At 24.7% G+C, this 22669-nt stretch overlaps 1 protein-coding gene across 4 annotated transcripts in view; it reads left to right on the top strand.

Annotated features, from left to right (window-relative positions):
• LOC122503970 overlaps positions 1-22669 on the top strand; it is a 144233-nt gene that overhangs the window by 85072 nt on the left and 36492 nt on the right. For all 4 annotated transcript variants that reach the window (XM_043614776.1, XM_043614778.1, XM_043614777.1 and 1 more), the window contains exons 2-4: positions 6643-6817; positions 12704-12796; positions 22001-22274. In XM_043614776.1, coding sequence (XP_043470711.1) covers positions 6643-6817; positions 12704-12796; positions 22001-22274 — 542 coding nt within the window. The remainder of the gene's footprint in view (positions 1-6642; positions 6818-12703; positions 12797-22000; positions 22275-22669) is intronic.

The following is a 22669-nucleotide window of genomic DNA, read 5'->3' as shown; positions in this document are numbered from 1 at the left end:
TCATATTGTACCATACTGTATCATATTGTATCATAGTATCACATGGAACCCAAAAAGTTCCACATTGTACCATTTCGTATTATACTGCAACATATGGTTTATACTGTACCATACACTATCATAGTATCATATGATACAATATTGTAACAACATATTTTTGAATGGAATTTTTTTAAGCTAAAAAATGACATTTTTTCTATTTATAAAATTGAATAATATACTTTTGTCCCCAACAATAAAATGTGTGATTAAGATTTGTCTTATTCACGGATCTCGAAACGGAATTAAATGCAAAAAAAAAAAGAAAAAAAATACTAGTAGAGCATAAATTACTTTTCAAGGGACACACTAACACAAAACGGATATAAAGTAAATTGAAAGAGTTCAAGAGGCGAAGGTGTTTTGTTATTTAAAAAAAAAGAAAGTAAAAGAAGAAGAAGAAGAAGAAGAAGAAGGAGAAGAAATAAAATAAAAATATTAAAAACGACGGACACACGATGTGCGAGAAAACGGAAGTTCACGTCCTTGGAAGATCATGGCCGTGTGCGAGAGGTGAGTTCAATGGACCCAAAGAGAGTCTGTAATATATATTATATATATGTATGTATAGTATTCCTCCGAAATTGGATCGGAAAGAGAGACAGAGGAGAAGAGAAAAAACGAGAAAGAGAGAGAGAGAGAAATAGAGGGAACGGTGTCTCGACCTTGAAATCTTTCGTGTCCTGGTTTCAAGGTCAGCGGGTTAACGAGCCTCACCCAATTGCTTTGCTGGTACCGCTGCACTATGCTGTTGCTGCTGTTGCTGCTTGACTCACTCAATATAAGAAATAATCTTCCCTGATGGATTCTCTTTCAACTCCAAAGGGCATTACTTTGCACCTTTCACTTTTCCTCTCGACACGAGAATGTCACGATAATCATTTATACATTTATAATTATCTACAAGTGGAGAACATTTTTTTTTTCTTCTTCACACTACAAAACAAATTTATACCCAAAAATTGCAAATTTTAATAAACTAAAAAATTTATTATTAATCAATTTATTAAGTTATAATTAATAATAATTTATTTATTTATTTATTTATTTATTTATTTATTTATTACTAATAATAATTAATAAAAAATTGATTTATTATTAATAATTAATTTTTTAATAAATTTATTATTAATATTATTCTTTATTAATTAGCTTATTAGTAATATTATTGTTCATTAATTTATTTATTATTTATATTATTATTTACTAATTAACGTTAATCTTAAAATTAAAGTTTTACGGTTATTCTACAATGGAATCAATATTGACAGAAGGAAAACATAACCTTAAAGTTTAGGGTCATAATTCGATAATTATTATAAGAATATAGTGATTTTGCAATGGAAATATTGTTGACAGAAGGCGAATGATAAATTCAGAGCTTTTGTTCTTAACTGTAATGGTGATACTACAATGGAATTAATTTAACAAACGGCGAACATAACCTTAAAATTTAAGGCTTTTTTCAAATTTAGTGATTCTACAATTAATTGTTAAACTAATGTTGACTGAAGGTTCAATCTTTTTTTTTGCGATTCATGGTGATTCTACAATGGAATTAATTCAACAAACGGCGAACACAACCTAAAAGTTTAAGGCGTTTATTCTAAAATTTAGTGATTTAACAATTAAACTAATTTTGCCAAAAAATGAATTATAAACTAGCGTATTTTTTTTTTTTTTACTATTTATGGCATTTCTACAATGGAATCTGTATTAACAAACAGCGAACATAACCTTAAAATTTAAGGTATTTATTCTAAAATTTAGTGATTCTACAATTAAAAAAATGTTGACAGAAGGTTAACTCACTTATTTTTTTTCTTCTTTTGCTATTCATGGTGATTCTACAATGAAATTAATTTAACAAACGGCGAGTATAACCTCAAAATTTAATGCATTTTGTTCTAAAATTTAGTGATTCTACAAATAAAACTAACATTGACTGAATTATAAACTCAAGTATTTCTTTTCTATTCATGGTGATTCTACAATTGAATCTATTTTGACAAACGGGGAACATAACCTTAAAATTTAGGTCATTTACTGATTCAACTATTAAATTAAATGAATGAGAAGGTGAATTATAAACTCAAGTATTTCTTTCTTTTTTTTTGCTATTCATGGTGATTCTACAATTGAATTAATTTTAACAAATGGCGAACATTAAATAAAAAGGTCATTTTTTCTACAATGCCAATTCTACAATGTTGAAACAATATTAACGAATGTTGAATATAACCTCATAATTTATATTATTTAAGGTGATTCTGCAATAAAATTTTTTTACAATTACATTTTGTTTACAAATGGCAAACAAAGGCTTGACAAATAGGTTATTTAGGCTCATTCTACAATAGAACTAATGCTGACGAAAGGCGGAAAGAACCTTAGGATTTATACTATTTAAGGTGATTCTGCAATGGAATCCTTTTAAAATCATTTTCAAAAAAGGCGAACCTTGTTTACGTAAAATTTAGTGCTTTCACAATATAATCAACGTTGATAAAAGGCGAATATATCCTTAATATTTCTACTAATTAGGGTGATTCTACAATGGAATTAATTTTCAAAAAAAACCTAATTTTAATATTTATACTAATTAGAGTTCATTCTAAAATGGAATTTATTTTATCAAAAGGCGAACATAACCTTAAGATTTATGTCGTTTAAGGTCATTCTACAATCGAATTCATTTTCACAAAAGACAAATACAATCTTGCAAATTAGGTAATTTAGGCTCATTCTACAATAGAATTAATGTTGACAAAAATCAATATAACATTACGATTTATACTAATTACGCTAATTCTACAATGAAAATTTCTTTTAAAAATTAAAATTAGATTTATTCTCATATTTTTTGAATAATTTAAAAAAAAATCGAGCATAACCTTAAAATTTAAATTTCCTATAAAAATTTGTACTATAATACAAAATTGAAGAAAGAAAACAAGAATGTTAACCAGAACAAACATTTTCCGCAAAGTTTGTTTATTGTTATCGTAGTGGGAAAAAAAATTACTTCTATTACGAAATACAGAAAGTGAGGAGAGGAAAAAAGAAAAAACACTTCGATTTACATAATATTGACAATAATCAAACTGACTATATGGTAATAAAATTTGAATATTCAATTAGAATTTTTATTTTTATATTATATATTTATAGGATATAGTGTGCATTGATAATTTTATTTGTACCAGAAGTTAATATAATATTGGAAACTTCCCATGTAGCGATGGAGTGTTTCATTATTATTATTATCTTCTTTCTTCTTCCTATTCTTACAATTAGTCTAATCAGCTGATGCAATAACGGTGCGCGCGCATTATTATATACATATATGTATATTGGATCGCGCTCCCCTTAACATCAGCGCAGCGTTGGCTCTAAATCCGTTATGTCTGTTATTAACTGCTTTGTAAGTTAATGATAATTACATAACGCCTAAAGTACATAAACATATGATACACTATAGTAAACGAAAAAAAAATGTACACGAGCATGAGAAGTAAAGCGTGCGAATTTGGTGCGCACTTTACGTCCAATATATGTTGTTGATCTATATATCTCTCTAGAAAACTAATTATGAAACAAATTAGCTCTTCTTCACTTTATCGTATTTTTATTTCACTCTTAAAAAAAAAAAAAAAAAAAAAAAAAATTAAAATTAAAAAAAAAATTTTTTTTTATTAAAAAAAAATCCGCATTTTTATTTGAAACAAAAAGATTTACTCAGGGTTGCCACAAAACTTTAATTTTGTTTTTTTCTGACATTTCCCTCATTACCAGATAAAATTTTAATGTTTTAATCCAATTTTTAAAAGAAAATTTTTTTAAAATTCAATTATTTAAATACGAAAATAAATAATTTATTCAATAATTGAATATTTATCAAAATTCAATTATTTTTTTACGAAGAATTTTTATCAAAATTGAAAAAAATAATTGAATTCTTTCGACGAATTCTAATAAACATTTTAAAAATAAATGCCATTTTCTATTATTTTATTTTAAATTATATTTAAAAAAATAATTTAAAATTCTGCGATAAGTTTTGTTATTAAAAATAATTGAATTCTTGCAACGAACTTTATTAAAAAATTTTTTTAAAAAAATTGAATTCCTGTGAAGAATTAAATTTTTTTGAAAATAATTGAATTCCGGAGAAAAATATTATTATTTATGAAAGTAATTTAATTTCTTGTGAAGAATTTTATTCAAATTTTGATAAATAATTGAATTCTTTTGGAATTTTTTTAAAAACTTTTTCAAAAATAATTAAATTTTATCGAAAAATTTCATTAAAAAAAAAATTGAAAATAATTGAAATCTGACAAAGAAATAAAAAATTTTTTTAAATAATTGAATTCCTGTGAAAATGTTTATTTTTGAAAAGAATTAAATTTTTGGGAAGAATTTTTATTAAAATTTCATAAATAATTGAATTGCTTCGAAGAAATTTTATTTTTTAACGAAAATAATTGAATTGTTTCGAAGATTTTTATAAACATTTTTATCAATAATTGTATTCCTAGGAAGAATGTTATATTTTACGAAAATAATTGTATTCAATGATCAATTTTATTATAATTTCTTTAAATTTATAAACTATTTTTTTCAAACTTTTTTAAATAATTGAATTTTTGAAAAAAAAAATATTATTATTTATGAAAATAATTGATTTCTTACGAAGAATTTTTGTTTAAATTTTTTTTAAATAATTGAACTCCCATTAAAAAATGTATTAACTTTTAAAAATAATTTAATTCTTGAGAAGAAATGTATTAAAAATAACTAAATTATTGTATAGGAAAATTGTATTAAAATTTGAATTTTTATAACCAAATCTTAAAGAATTTTGTCAAAAATTTTTTTTAAATAATAGAATTTTTAAAAGAATTTTATTTAAATTTTGCTAAATAATTGAACTTCTCAGAATTATTTTTTTCAATTCTGTGAATATATTTGAATTCTTTGGAAAAAATAAAAAAATAAATGAATTGGTGCGAAGAAATTTATAAAAAATATTGTTAATTAATTGAATTCCTGTGAAATTTATATTAAAATTTTTTTGTTTCAATAATAGAATTCTTTTGAAAAATTTTATATTAAAAATAGAGATTTTAAAAATATATACATATGACAAATAATTGAAATGGAGAAAATTTTTGAAAATAATTGAAATTTTGCCAAGAATTTTATTAAATTTTCTTTAAAATAATTGAATTTCGGAGAAGAATTTTATTATTTATAATGATAATTGAAATTTTGAAAAGAGAATTTAAAAAAATTTTTGAACATATAATTGAATTTAAGTGAAAGAAGTTTATCAACTTTTGAAAATAATTGAATTGAATTGAATAATAATAATTGAATTGAATTTCTCTAACCAGCTTTTTTCAAAAATTTCTATTTAAATTCATTAAAAATTGATATTTTCTAAAATTTCAAATGGAATTTAAAGTTCATCTATTTATGAAGATTGAAAATGCAAAAATTCAGATTTTTTTCAAAATTATTCATTAAATATATTAATTCTTCAATAATTTTGTTAGAAAAATTTTTTTTTTATTTATTTTTTTTTTCATAAAAGTAATTGTCGGCTACTGGAAAAATTGTGTAAGCTTTTATATATATATATATATATATATATATATATATATATATATATATATATATATATATATATATATATATATATACACAAAAGAGGCAAGTTTAGATGCAGTTAATTTATATATCTTTCGAGAATAATTATCATATATTAATTAGAATTCGTGCGTGTGTAACAAGATTAAGGTATACACGTATGTATGTAATTTTAATTAACATTCATTTTTCTCTGTTTTGCATACGCGAATATTTTTCTTTTTTTTTCAACGATTCTTTATTTATACGTGTACTTTAAAGGTAGGCAATAAGTTTCTAAAATATATGTAAAAATTTTTTTTTCAAATATTTTAATTAACTGTTAAATTAAAATTGAAATTCTAAAAATTTACAAAATTATTCTAAAACAAAGTTGAAGATTTGTTCATTTTTTTATTAATTAATTAATTTAATAACAACGTTAAAATTATTATTAGTACTATTAATAATAAAAATATAATTATTATTATTAATAATAAAAATATTATTATTATTATTATTATTATTATTATTATTATTATTAATAATAAAAATATTATTATTAATATTATTATTATTATTATTATTATTATTATTATTAATAATAAAATATTATTATTATCAGGATAAGGGGCCCCAAGGTGGGCACCCATTAAGTGACAAATAATGCACAAGAATTACCCTAGGGTTGCCACCTTGGGGCCCTCTACCATCATTATTATTATTATTATTATTATTTTTATTTTTAATAATTAAATTTTTAATTTTTAATAATTATTATTATTTTGAAAACGTCATCAAACCGAAAAGACGCAGCATTTGACTGTATCTTAGGCAACAAACATTAAGTCGAATATTCTTCTAAAATTGAAAACAAATTTTTCAAAAATCCCTAAATTAGAAAAATAATAATAAAATAGAAATTAATTATTTAGTTATTTTTGAAAGAATTATTTATTTTTTTTGCAGAATGTCAAAGGAATACGCCAAGAAGTCCTCGTGCCAGTCGAAATGAAGGCGGACTCGAATTTGAATGTCCGGAGGAATTTGGTTACTATCCACATCCAAGGGATTGTACACAGTATTACGTTTGTGTCTTTGGTGGAGCTCTACTCGAGTCATGCACTGGTGGTTTAATGTACAGGTAAGAATTAATAATTTAAAAAAAAAAATTAAAATAAGCATTTAAAACAATTTCCTCGACAATTTATATAAAAACTCTTCACATACAATCATCCAATAATTTCTTCTTTAAATTCTGAATTTTCTGATTTTTCTGATTTTTCTGAATTTTCTGAATTTTCTGAATTTTAATGAAGAGTATATAATAGTGTTGATTAGAGACAAGTCTTTAGTAGCAGGAGATAATTATCCCCATGTTTGTTCGGTAGTCAAATTCTTAATTACAATTCGAATCGTGTATCTATTATCTTAAATTGTTAATTTTATCCTACGGAAATCGCAACATGCAATTAGATGTGATAGTAATAAAAATTGAATAATATACACTTGACTTGGATATAGTATGGGGGGGGGTATTATTTTTCAGATAACGTGAATAGATTATAGGTGCGCAATGAATGAATAACATTTTAACATAAGGGAATATTGAGCACGAGACCCTGACAGTCGACATCATTAGTCTTCGCGAGGAGAAAGACAAACACTCCGAGAGAGGAATGTGAATCATCCGTTTTACGATTTACATAATCGTTGTGTGTTGATATGTTGGCATGCTGATCAACTGACACACGATGAAAAGACAACCTCGTCCTAGAATTTCAATAATTATTTCAACAATTTCATTTTATCGTTAATTGAAAATTTATCGATGGTTTCCCTTTCTTTAACTTTACTTTTTTTAATTCTTTTTTTTTTTCCTTTTCTTGTTCAAAATATCTTTCATCAATTTTGTTCAAAATTTTTTTTCAATGTTCAAAATAAACTTTCTAAACGTGATTTTTTTTTTAAAATCAGGGAATTCGCTTGAAATGCATTACTAGGAAGTTTTTGGGGTTGGTGTTTACGAATCTCAGATTTTGCACTCATCTACTAAAACCTACTATTTATTACTTTTTTTACGTTATGATACTATTTGGATACTTTTTTTTAGATTTCAGCCACTAAAAGCTACTATTTCTAGTTTTTTTTAGAATTTACTTTAAATTCGTTAATAGTTAATACTAGAAATAAAAAAACTATTCTCAAAAATTGTAATCAATCTCTTTAAAACTATTCAATTATTTAAAAAAAAAAAATTCGAAATTCATTTCTAATATCTTATGTATTTTCATTAAAAGCAAAAGAATTCAATTGTAAAAAAATTCATAAAATTCATCCAAAATTCAATTATTTTCATAAATAATAAAATTTCCACAGGAATTCAATTACTTTAGAATAGAATTTAAAAAAAAAAATTCGAAAAAATAAAATTAATCAATTATTTAACAAAATTCTTATACAATTCTTCACAATAATTCAATTATTTTCACTAATAATAACTTTTTTCATGGAAATATTCAATTTTTGAAAAAAAATTTTGATAAATTTTTAAGCAAGAATTCAATTATTTTCATAAACAATAAAACTCATCGAGGAATTTCAATTATTTTCCACACTATTTTAAATTAATTAATCGAAAAATTCAATTATTTTCACAAATTAAGTTTTCTGCAAGAATTCAATTATTTAAAATAAAATTTCCATAATATTTATTATATTTCGAAATAATAAATTCTTTAAAACAATTTTTATAAAATCCTTCTGAAGAATTTAATTATTTTCAAAAATAAAAAAATTTTTCACTGAAATTCAATTATTTTTAAACATTTTAATAAAATTTTTCTTAGGAATTCAATTATTTCTGAAAATTTTAGTAAAATTCTTTGCAACTATTCAATTATTTTCATAAATTATTGCTCAAAAAATATAATTATTCCTCCAAATTTTATTTCAATTCATCAAAAAAATCAATTATTTAGAAAAATTTAGAAAAAATTTCAATTCTTTGGAAAAATTCAATTTTTTACAAAAATATTAGAATTTTTCACAGGAATTCAATTATTTTCAAATATTTTAATAAAATTGTTCGAAAGAAATTAATTATTTTAAATAAAATTTTAATAAAATTTTTTTTTGAAATAATTCAATTATTCTTTTAGATTTCAATAAAATTATTCACAAGAATTTAATTATTCTCATAAATAACAATATATTCATCACAAGAATTCAATTATTTTCATAAATAACAATATTTATCACAAGAATTCAATTATTCTTAAAAGCTAATAAATTTCTTCTTGGAAATTCAATTATTTTTAAAAATTCTAATAAAATTTTTCGCAATAATTCAATTATTTTCATGAATAATAAAAGTTTTCTCAGGAATTCAATTATTTTTTGATAATTTTAATAAAATTCTTTGCAAAATTCAATTATTTTCATAAATAATAATAAAATTCATCACAGGATTTCAATTATTTTTAGTACAATTTGACAGGAATTGCTCCATAAAAATGTAATTATTCTTAAAAATTAAATTTCAATTCCTCAAAAAAATCAATTATTTACAAAAATATTAGAATTTTTCACAGAAATTCAATTATTTTCAAATATTTTTATGAAATTGTTTTAAGAAAATCAATTATTTTAAATAATTCTTCGAAACAATTCAATTATGATGATAAATGACAAAATTATTCTCTAAATTCAATTATTTTGTGGTATTTGAATAAAATTCTTTGCGAAATTCAATTATTTTCATAAATGACAATATTCATCACCAGAATTTAATTATTTTTAAAAGTAATTAATTTTTTCTTTTGAAATTCAATTATTTAAAGAAATTCTAATAAAATCGTTCGCAAGAATTCAATTATTTTCAAAAATAATAAAATTTTACACAGAAATTCAATTCTTTTTAAACATTTTATTAAATTCATTTATTTTCATAAATAGTAAAATTCTTCTCAGGAATTCAATTATTTTTATAAACAATAAAATTCATCGCAGGATTTCAATTATTTTTGAAAATTTTAATAAAATTCTTTGCAAAATTCAATTATTTTCATAAATAATAATAAAATTCATCACAGGATTTCAATTATTTTTAGTACAATTTGACAGGAATTGCTCCATAAAAATGTAATTATTTAAAAAAAATTAATTTCAATTTCTCGAAAAAATTAATTATTTAAAAAAAATAAAAATCTTTGTAGGAATTCAATTACTTAATAAAATTGTTTCAAAAAACTCAATTATTTAAAATACAATTTTAATAAAATTTTTTGAAATAATTCAATAATTCTTTTAGATATTAATAAAATTCCTCTGAAGAATTGAAATATTTACATAAATAATTCTTCGAAAAAATTCAATTATGTCGATAAATAAGAAAATAATTCACGTAAATTCAATTCTTTTGAGTCGTTTTAATAAAACTCTTTGCAAAATTCAATTATTTTTATAAATAACAATATTGAACTTAAGAATTCAATTATTTTTAAAAGTAATAATTTTTGTCTTGAAAATTCAATTATTTAAAAAAATTCTAATAAAATCGTTGGCAAGAATTCAATTATTTTCATAAATAACAAAATGCTTTTTAAGAATTCAATTATTTTCAAAAAAAAAAAAAATAATAAAATGACACAGAGACATTAAATTATTTTCAAGAATTTTAATAGAATTCTTTGTAAAATTTAATTATTTTTAAAAACTTTTCGCAATTCAATGCTTTTCAATATTTACTATTTTCATAAAATTTCCAAACAGAATTCAATTATTTAAAAAATTTTTTGTAAAAATCTTTCTAAGAATTGAACTCTTTTCATGAATAATAAAAATTTCTCAGGAATTCAATTATTTAAATTAGAATTTGCACAAAAATTAGTCGAAAGAAATGTGAATTATTTAAGGGGATGTCAAAGTCGATGCGATTTTCCCATTGAAGCTCAATGCAAAAATCCAATCGACTTTGACATCCCCTTAAAAGTTTTTCTAAAATTCTTCGCAAGAATTAAATAATTTTTATAAATATTTAAATTCTTTGATGAATAATAAAAATCGTTGCAGGAATTCAATTTATTAGCAGGATGAGATAGAAATAAATATTTTTGATGAAAATTAGGAAAAAATTCAGGAAAATAAAATATAGAATGGAATTCTTGTCAGTTTTGTGAAGTGACTAAAACAAATTTTTTTGGTCGTCAAGTTTAATTTTTCGATAGCTACTTTTTTACTACCTACTTTTTTTTAGTTTGAAAAATACTTTTTTAAAATTAATTATCTAGTGCGAAGTCTAGGATTTTCAAAATTCAAAATGGTGGCAATATTTTTTTAAAAATCATCTAATTCGCTTGAAATTCATAACTTGGAGGTTTTTAAGGGCGTTGATTATGAATTTAATATCGGATTTTTAGAATTCAAAATGGCGGATCAAATATGGCGGACGTTTTTTTTTTTTTTTTTTTTTTTGAAAGATTAACGTATTAGCTAGAAACTTATTACTCGGGGGGTTTTTGAAGTCTGATTACGAATCTACTTTCGGATTTTCAAAATTCAATATGTCGGATGGAATATGGCGGCAATATTTTTTTTTTAAATCAATGAATTCGCTTGGAAATCGTTACTCGAGTGTTTTCGAGGTCGCTGATTACAAATCTATTATTAGATTCAGAAAAAATTATTGTCAAAGTGTTATTATATATAGAGCCAAAAAATATGTCGAGACAACTATCAATTTGACAAAATTGCTCATAAATCAAGTTAAATGTCGATAATTAAATTGATCAGAAATCAATCAAGTGTCTTTTGCGCGAATAAGATTTATTCGTGACTTGCGTAAGCTAAGCGTCTAAACGAAACATAACAAGTAGAAACGTTTTACTATACGATTTATTATTAATCGGCTACGCGAAAGTTTTTGCACTATATAGTAAAGTGCAAAATACATTTCAAATGCGGTCGTTACATGTTTATATTTATTTGTATATTTATATATCTATATATTTATAAAAGGGTGTTGAACGTTAATCACACACTTGGTGATTAAATAAAAAATTGAAAATCCATTGACCACGCCTTAATCTTGCGATCGAGTTCGATAAACCTGCGAAAGTGACGACGACAACAAACGACGAAAACAATTTTTAAACTAAACCGCTCAACTTATATACACAGACATACAGAAAGTTATATAGTAATGCGATCCAATTAAGGATAACTGCCAGACAACACCAAATGCGGCGAAACCACACCGACATCATCGCTGCTCCCCGCATATGCATTTGATTTATTTCGGACTATGAACTAAAAGAAAAAAAGAAGAAAAAAAAAAAGGATTCACCGAGACCCAAAAACATAACATCCCATGAAACCTCGTTACATTCATGTTTTACTATCCCCATAACTTTCCTTGAATAAAAGTTGAAGAAAAAATTCATTTATGGTTATTTCCTTGTGCCACTATACTTGAAAATCCATTATTTTCTTCAATGAATTATGCAGAGAGAGAGAGAGAGAGAAAGAGAGGGGAAAAATAAAATATATTTTCTACATTTTACGATACACTGAAAAATAAAATACGTTAATTCAAAATCCACACAAATATATATATTTATTTTTTACTATTTTATAAATATCAAAATAATATTTATTCTTTTTCGTTTTCTCTATAAAGGGAGATAATTAACATATTTTTTAATTTACAACCTGTTTCATTATAAAATTATGTTTATTATATATGCAATAGAAGGTAAATTAGTACCTCATTCAAAGATAATTTTATGAAAAATATTTTTTTTCAGTAGTCTCTGCTCTTTTTTTCGTTTGCTAGACTACGAGGGAAAATTTATGGGAACAATAAATCAGAAATGGAAATTAAATCACCAGAAAATGGAAAAGGAGAGATGGGAGTAAAAAAAAATGAAATACCGCATAAATCAGAAAATTTTTAAAGTAATAGAGTTAAGAAATATGTAATAATAAAATTAAGATTCATTTGACTTAACCATTTTTTTTTAAATTTCAGCCACGAGTTGCAGACTTGCGATTGGCCACGGAACGTAGGCTGCCCAGAACAAAATTTACCAAAAGATGACATTGAAGATCCTCTTTTGGAACGGTGAGAAATTCATGATTTTATACTAACAATTAGAGAAAATGGGATATAGGGTACCTAATATAGAACCTAAAATGGTGCCTAATACGGAAGTTTAAATAGTACCTAAAAATACATAATGACGCCCCTTAGTACCTAATGGTACCTAATAGTACCTAATGGTACCTAATGGTACCTAACAGTACCTAATAGTACATAATTGTACATAATTGTACCTAATTGTACTTAATTGTACCTAATTGTATTTAATTGTACCTAATGGTACATAATAGTACATAATTGAACCTAATTGTACCTAATAGTACATAATAGTACATAATAGAACCTAATAGTACCCAACAGTACTTAATAGTACCTAATTGTACTTAATTTTACCTAATTGTACCTAATTATACTTAATTTTACCTAATAGTACCTAATAGTACATAATAGAACCTAATAGTACCTAACAGTACTTAATTGTACTTAATAGTACCTAATAGTTCCTAATAGTACCTAACACTAATGGTACCGAACCAAATAAGGTACGTAATGATTCCTAAATAGCACCTAATAGTACTTATTAATACATAATAGTACTTATTAATATCTAATATTACTCATTAGTACCTAATAATACTTATTAGTATGTAATAGTACTTATTAGTACCTAATAGTACTTATTAGTACCTAATAGTACTTATTAGTACCTAATAGTACTTATTAGTACCTAATAGTACTTATTTGTACCTAATAATACTTATTATTACATAATAGTACTTATTAGTACCTAATAGTACCTATTATTATACATACAAGTAAATAATTGTACCTAACACTAATTGTACCGAACTAAATAAGGTACGTAATGATACCTAAATAGTACCTAATTAGTATGTGATAGTACCTAATAATATTCACAAAAGTAAATAATTGTACCTAACACTAACAGTACCGAACCTAATAAGGTACGTAATGGTACCTAAAAATACTTAATTAGGTACCTAATTTAATCTAAGAAAAAGCCTTATATGATACATAGAAAAAACCTAATAAGCTAACATTCCCTAAAAAATAATATTTCTTAAAAATGTACCTAATAGTACCTAATAATGCCTAATAATAACTAATATAATTCATCTAATAATAATTTCTGAGGTAGCTAACAGTAACCACTAAACCAGATAATAGTACTTAAAATAGAATTACAGTAAATAATACAGAGACTTAATATGGTACCTAATAAGATAGGCAAAAATATCTAATAAGGAACTAATAGTTCCTAAAAAACTTAATAATTTCTATTAATGCTACTAATAGTATTAGTATACCTAATAGTATATCTGATGTAGCATTCGGTACCTTATAGTATATAATAATGAAACTATATAGTACGTTATATTAATTAATACGAAACCTATAATATGGTACCAACTAGTAACTAAAAAGAAACCTAAAAGAACCGACTAAGGAACCTAATTGTTCCTAAAAAAGGTACGTAGTTAAGTATCTAAAAGTACCTACTTAAGAACCCAAAAATAAGGTACCTAATTAAGTACCTAAAACTACCTATTAAATTTTTCAATAGTTTTTAATAAGGTACCTAATATATAGTACTGAAAAGTTACTAATAAAGTACTTAAATACGATCCTAATGCAGTACCTGAAGAGGTACCTAATATAGTATATAAAGAGAAACCTAATATAGCAGCTTAAGAGGAACCTAATATAGTACATAATAATATTGTACCTTAAGAGGATTTTACTATAGTACCTAATAGTTGTTAATTCAGCACTTAAAAAGGTACCTAATATTTTTAATATTAAGTTTTCTAATATTATTTAATATTCCCAATAGTTCCTAATACATTACCTGAAGACGATCCTAATACAGTACCTAAAGAGGAACCTAATGTAGTACCTAAGGAGTAATATAATATCGTATTTTAAGAGGAACCTACTATAGTACCTAATTGTTCTTAATTCATCACCTAAAAAGGAACCTAATATTTTTAATATTATGTTTTCTAATGTTTTCTAATATTCCAAATAGTTCCTAATACAGTACTTTTGAAGGAAACTAATATAGTACTTAATAATTTCATATGCAGTACATAAGAAGGAACCTAATATATTTTCTAATTGTTTCCCATACAGTACCTGATAAAGAACAAAATATGGTACCTTATTTTGTAAAAACGTAAAAAAATTATATGGTACGTTATATATTACCTAACACGAAACTTATATGGTACTTAATAGAACTTTACAAGGAACCTAAAAATATCTTAAAAGGGTCCTAAAATAGGAACTTAATATCGTTCCCACTAGTACCTAATAATATTATGTAACTTAGAGTACCTAGTAAGGTTGCGAATAGTATTGAATATTACTGAATATTATAGCTAATAATAACTAATGTAGAACATATAGGAGAACCTTATATGGTTAGATAGTACCTAATAGTACCTAATTACAGTAATAGGATCTATGAAGTTTTCTAGTAGTACCTAATATTGTAGTAGTACCTAATATCAAGAAGTATATAATATGGTATCAAATAGTGACTAATAGGTATCAAATAGTACCTGATAGGTTATATATTATAGGATCGCATATGGTACCTAAAAGTATTGGGTAATATTTATAATTATATTATTCATAATATAATTATATTAAATTATTATAATATAATTATATTAAATTTTTATAATATAATATTTATTTGTAATTGTACCTAATGAGGTACCTAATACAATAAATGATTATAGTAAATAACGAACCCAATGTGATAACTAATATGAAACCTACTATGGAACCTGATATGGTGCAATAAATACTTTTAATTCTGTTAATTTTAGATCATTATTTAGGTACTTACAAGTAATTTAAACAATATAATTATTAAACTTGCGACTACAGTTTAGGTACCCAATTAGATATTTATATATTCTGTTAAGAATTTTTTTTTCAATAATTTTCTTCTGTTAAAGCTACTATACTTAATTCACGAGTGTGAATTAAGTAGAATACGTACTTTATATCACTGGCGGACCAATTTTGTGTTTGTTTCACTGAAAAAATGTATTCACAGTAGAGAAGATCAATTTTGTCGAGACAATCAGTATATATGTACGCATTGTATATACATATATGTGTATAATATGCAATGCCTTGTCTGACTGACATAAAACGACTTTTTCCACTGCGCGCATCACATATACACAATTTAATAATTACTTATGTTTATTTCGTAAGACAATAATACGTTCTTAACAATAATTTGCGATTCATACTTTGTTTCTAATGATACATCATTTACGGTATCAATATAGCATTTATAATTGATAATAACTTCCTGTATATATATATATGTACATATATGTATATATTGTATATGAATATGAAATTGCACGTAACTATGTAATTTACTAGATAAAGGTTAAGCAAGGTGTAAATCACTTTCACAGTTAGCAATACAATTTATGTAATGTGCCCGCCGAGAATCTCTTTACGGATAATCTGGCTTATACATAGGAGAGAAGTTTCACGATTTTCCACAAATTACAAATAGCTTACTAATATGTCCCTCTCTCTCTCACTCTCTCTTTAAGAATATTTGTACTTGCCGATTAAGTTGAAATGTACCGAGGCCACACACGCAGAGGCACTTAACTATTACATTCATTCACCACGGATTATCTATTTTATTAAAATGTAGATAGTCAATCTTTTTCGTTGTTGTTGTTATTATTATATCATTTTATTATAATTAGTGTATTGAATAATATTCGCAAAGAAAAAAGAAGACTATTGCGCAGTCGTTTCACACTTCTGCGTAGCTATATCGACTCTATAGATCTACTGCGCAGCTCTAACTACTCTATAGATCTACTGCGCAGCTGTACTTACTCTGTAGGTCTACTGCCCAGCTGTAATTACTCTGTAGATCTACTGCGCAGCTCTATCTACTCTATAGATCTACTGCGCATCTCTATCTACTCTATAGATCTACTGCGCATCTCTATCTACTCTATAGATCTACTGCGCAGCTGTACTTACTCTGTAGATCTACTGTGCAGCTGTATATATTCTATAGATCTACTGCGCATCTCTACCTACTCTGTAGATCCACTGCACAGCCCTACCTACTCAATAGACACATTGCGCAGTTATATCTACTCTATAGATCTACTGCGCAGATCTACCTTGGCTAAGAATCTCCTGCGCAGCTATAATTACTCTATAGATCTACTGCGCAGCTTTATATAACCTAAAAGATCTCCTGTGCACCTACACATACTCTACAGATACACTGCCCAGGTCTATTTGTTTTCTAGATCCACTGAAAACCAGAACTTTCATTGTAGATTACCTATAGAGTTGTATTAAATATAGAAATCTAATGCGCAGGTCTATTTGTTTTTTGAAATCCAATGAAAATCAAAACTTTTGTTGTTAAACTAAATAAATTCCAAAGAAAAAAAAAGAAAATTCCTTGAAATTAGACGAATGCCAATTTGGATCTCACCTATAGAGTTGTATTAACTATAGAGATCTATTGCGCAGATCTATTTTTTTAGATCCACTGAAAAGCTCGCTGAAAAGCAAAACTTTTGTTGTAGACTATCTATACAATAGCATTAACTATAGAGATCTACTGCGCAACTTTACTACTGTCGAGATCTTACGCGCAACTACTAAATTTATTGATCTACTGCGCATCTTCACTCGAATGGTAGATTTATTGAAAACTACTTTGTAGATTAATTTTACCTCGTAAATCCAATTGTACTAAACTTTAAAGATCTACTGCGCATTCCAAATTACTTTTTACATTTGTTAAGAACGAGCATTTATTCAGTAGATCAACTGCACAATTGAACTAACTTGAGTGATCTACTGCGCACCTTAAGTTGCTCTATTATGCAGTTTTACTTACTCTATAGATCTTCTGTGCAATTTTACTTACTTTATAGATCTTCTGCGCAATTTTACTAACTCTATAGATCTTCTGCGCAGATGAGCTTTCTCTATAGATATTATGTGCAGTTGACCTTGCTCTACAGATCTACTGCTCAGCTATGAGTGCTTCACTTTCGTTCGAGCACTTTGTAGATCAATTCTTCAAAGTTGCACGTAATTTATAGATCTACGGCGCATTTTGCAGATAAATTCTGCAACGTTGCACATAATTTATAGATCTTCTGCGTATGTGTACTAAATTTACAGATCTACTGCGCAACCTTTCCTTGCATTTCAGATCAATTGAAAATTACTTTCTAGATTACTTTTTAGATCCAGTGAAGAATTGTAATATAAATTTAGGGATCTACTGCACAGATAAATTTACTTTATTGATCCATTGCGCATTCCTAATTGCTTTCCAGATTCATTTTCTTCTTTTTAGATCTCTTTTTTAAGAAACTTACTTTGAAGATCAATTCTGTAAAGTTGGACAAAATTCAAAGACCTACTGCGCAGATTTTCCTATTGTCTAGATCTTCTGCGCGTGTGTATTAAAATTCACAGATCTACTGCGCATCTTCACTTACATTCCAAATATATTGAATATTACTTTCTAAGATTTCTTTTACTGTTTAGATCCACTGAACAATTGTATACTAAATTTTAGAGATCTACTGCGCAGCTTTTCCAAATACATAGATCTTCTGCGCAACTGCACTAAATTTATAGATCTACTGCGCATCTTCACTTACATTTCAGATTATTTCAAAATTACTTTCTAGATTTCTTTAACTTTTTAGATCCACTGAACACTTGTACTAGTAGTTAGAGATCTACTGCGCATCTTTATCTACTCGACAGATCTACTGCGCATCTTCACTTACGTTTCAGATTATTTCAAAACTACTTTCTAGATTTTTTTTACTTTTTAGATCCACTGAACAATTGTATACTAAACTTTAGAGATCTATCGGGCAGCTTTTCCAACTGTCTAGATCTTCTACACAACTGTACTAAATTTATAGATCTACTGCGCATCTTCACTTACATTTCAGATTATTTCAAAATTACTTTCTAGATTTTTTTTACTCTTTAGATCCACTGAACAATTGTATACTAAACTTTAGAGATCTACTGCGCAGTTTTATCTACTCGACAGATCTACTGCGCAGCTGTTCTCGCTCTTAAGATCTACTGCGCAGCTGCGTCAAAATTCACCACAGTAACATCAAAAAATAATATTTTTTTTCCTTCAACTTTCAGTTTCTTTAAAAAACAACAGTACAACCATTGCCTACAGTGAAAACTAAATAAATTCCAAAGAAAAAAAAAGAAAATGAAAATCCCTTGAAATTAGACGAATGCCAATTTGGATCTCACTCATTCGAGAGAGTTTAATTTAAATCGCGCGTTCACGGAAGTGTAATACACACACACACATATTCGATATGTATATAAATGTAATATCAAAAGATCATTGAACGTCTGATTATATTATTGAAGCGCAACTCACACGTTACATTGACTTTAACTCGAGTGTATCCTCGTCTCGTATGTATTTTCTATATTCAATCAAGTTTTACGTAAAACGATATCAAGTTCCTGGTTAATCGTCTTGACCAATCGAATCATCAATATATATATATATACGTTTAGGTAAATGCATCACATATACACATACTTATGTATCAGACATATTCGCAGCAAGGGTAATGAGGAAGGTTGTGAGAGGTCGAGAGGTAGGGTGGGGGGAGAGGGAAATCGGATGTGCAATCTATGTGTGCGACGCTCTGCTTTACACTTAAATAATACTTTCACCACGCGTTACGATAAAATTAGAGCAATATTCTCTCCTAAAGCGTCTATGAGAATATTACAACTACAAGAAAATATTACTTTCCCCTACTCTCAAAAAGAAAAAAAAAGTTTAACTAGAAATATTAAATTTAATAACCTTACAACCATATCGTTAATTAATTAATTGGACATAGTAAATAAATAAACTAATTAATTTAAATTAAAAGTTATTAACTTATTAAATGATTAATAACAAATTAAATGATTAATAACTAATTAAATGATTAATAATAAATTAAATGATTAATAACTAATTAATTGATTAATAACTAATTAAATAATTATTAGTTATTAATTACCTAATAAGTATTAATGATTAATTATTTATTGAATAATAATTACTTCATGATAATTAGTAATTTAGCTATTAATTAGTAAATTATTGCCGAATTACTTAATTAGTTACTAATATGTTAATATCTAATTAATTAATTAATTAGTTACTAATATGTTAACATCTAATTAATTAATTAGTTATTAATTATTACTTAATTAGCAATTAATAATTAGGTACCTAATTAGATATTAGTTATTACCTAATTAATAATTATCTATTATCACCTGATTAGTAAGTAATTACTATTAATTAATTAGCAATTAAGTATTACCTAATTTTATCAATTAATTATTATTTACTAATTAGGAAATAATTATTATTACCAAATTAGAAATTAATTATTATTCAATTAGCAATTAATCTTTACATAATTGGCAAGTAATTACTGTTACCAAATTAGCAATTAATTATTACATATTTAGCAAATTATTGTTATTACCTAATTAATAATTAATTATTACGTAATTAACAATTAACAATCATTAAATCAGCAAGCAATTACTATTACCTAATTAGCAATTAATATTTACCTAATTGGCAAGTAATTACTATTACTAAATTAGTAATTAATTATTACCTATTTAGCAAATAATTATAATTATCTAATTAATAATTAATTATTACCTAATTAGCAATTAAAATTCACCTAATTAGTAAGTAATTACTATTACCTAATTAGCAATTAATATTTACTGAATTGGGAAGTAATTACTATTACTAAATTAGCAATTAATTATTACCTATTTAGCAAATAATTATTTTTATATAATTAATAATTATTACCTAATTAGCAAATAATTATTATTTACACATTAATAAGTTAATTAGGGAATTTTTAATTAATAATTACCTCAGTTGTTATCAATTATTTATACATCAATTAGTTACTTATTAGTCATTAATTAATGCTTAGATATTAATTATTATTAATGAGTATAAATTAATATCCAAATACTTGTTTAGTTAATAGTTGTTATTATTTAATACATAATTAATTAGTTATTTGTTAACTAGTTATTTATTGATTTCTTAATTAGTGGGTAATTAATAGTTAAACACTTAATTAATTTGTATTTAGTTTGTTAGTTAGTTATGAATTACTGATATAGTGACTTTCTAGATAATTATTTATTAATTTGATATTAATTACCTAATTAATTAATGCTTAGGTTCTTAAATATTTATTACTTAATTATCTAGTAGCTAGTTAATTATTTATTAATTAAACGTTAGTTGTTTAGTTACTAATTACTAAATTAATTAATCGTCAGTTAATTGGTTATTAAATACATATTTTTGAGTATGCTTTGTTTTATTTTTTGACAATTAGGTAAATATTAATTGTTAATTAGGTAATAATTAATTGCTAATTTATTAAAACTAAAGATCATTAAGTACCTAATCAATTGAAAGTTAGTGATTTAGGTACCTAATTAATTAAAAGTTAGTGATTCAGGTACCTAATTAATTAATAAGTTAATAGTTAGTTAATTCAGTACCTAAATAATTAAAAGTTAGTAACTTAAGTACCTAATTACTTAACAGCTAGTTAATTTGTTAATAGTTACTTAATTAAGTACCTAATTAATTAAAAGTCAGTTAAGTAAAAACCTAATTAATTAATAGTTAGTTAATTAATTAATAATTAGTTAATTAAATACTTAATTAATTGAAAGTTAGATAAGTAAGTACCTAATTAATTAACAGTTAACAGTACAAAATTAATTCATAGTTAGTTAATTAAGTACAAAATTAATTAATTGTTTGTTATAATTAAGTATCTAATTAATTGAAAATGAGTTAGTTAAGTACCTAATTAATTAAAAAAACTTAATTTTTAGTTAATTAAGTATTCTTAATTAATTAATAATTTGTTATTCAGTTTTTTCTTGCTTGTCTATTTAATTAGTAGTTAGTTTATTTTAATTATTAAGTATTTTTTTAAAATTAGTTGTAAATTAGTTAATCATTATAATATTAATGAATTACATTTTGATTATATGAAATAATAATTTTTATTTGTTTATAATGATTGCTAATTTTTTTTTATTTCTATGCAAAATTAGAGCTGCGAAGGCCGAGTCAATTCAACAGCAACAACAGCAAAGGCCAACGCAAAGACAACAACAAAATTCAGTGACAGTCTCGGCACCACCATCGTCGACAATTCCCGAACGACAATTCCGACAGAGACAACATCAGAGGACCTATCATGACGAGGAATATGAGCCAGCATCGGAAATTGAAAGTGATCGACAGCAAAGAGTCTATCGAGGTCAACCATCAACGATCGGTCAAGTTCAACGTGATCGTGATGGTCTACGAAGAAATATCATTAGCGTAAGTTATAATAAATTTTGTTTCTCATTTCAATTAATTATATGCATGTTATTATTATTTTTTTTTTAATAAATTTTTTAAAATATTTTTTTTATTATATTTTTTTAAATATTTTTTTATTAAATTAATGAAAATAACCTTAAAATTGTAGGTCAATAGAAAATGGTCAAGGGTCATTATTAAGCTAATATTTAGGTCAAGTGTAACTAAACAAGAGAAAGACGTATAAAAATAAAGTTATGAGTACAAGTTACAAAGTAGAATAATATACAAAACTTGAAAAATAGGCCAATTTAGGTCAATTTAGGTCAAAAAATACCAAAAAAAAGGAAAAATGTAACTTACAAAATAAAATATTATAAAGTCAAACGGCAGCTTAACTGTTAGATCAATTT

This window comes from Leptopilina heterotoma, unplaced genomic scaffold (genome assembly GCF_015476425.1).
Source record: "Leptopilina heterotoma isolate Lh14 unplaced genomic scaffold, ASM1547642v1 Lhet_275, whole genome shotgun sequence".
Lineage (NCBI taxonomy): Eukaryota > Metazoa > Arthropoda > Insecta > Hymenoptera > Figitidae > Leptopilina > Leptopilina heterotoma.
This window is presented reverse-complemented; position numbering and strand designations above follow the sequence as displayed.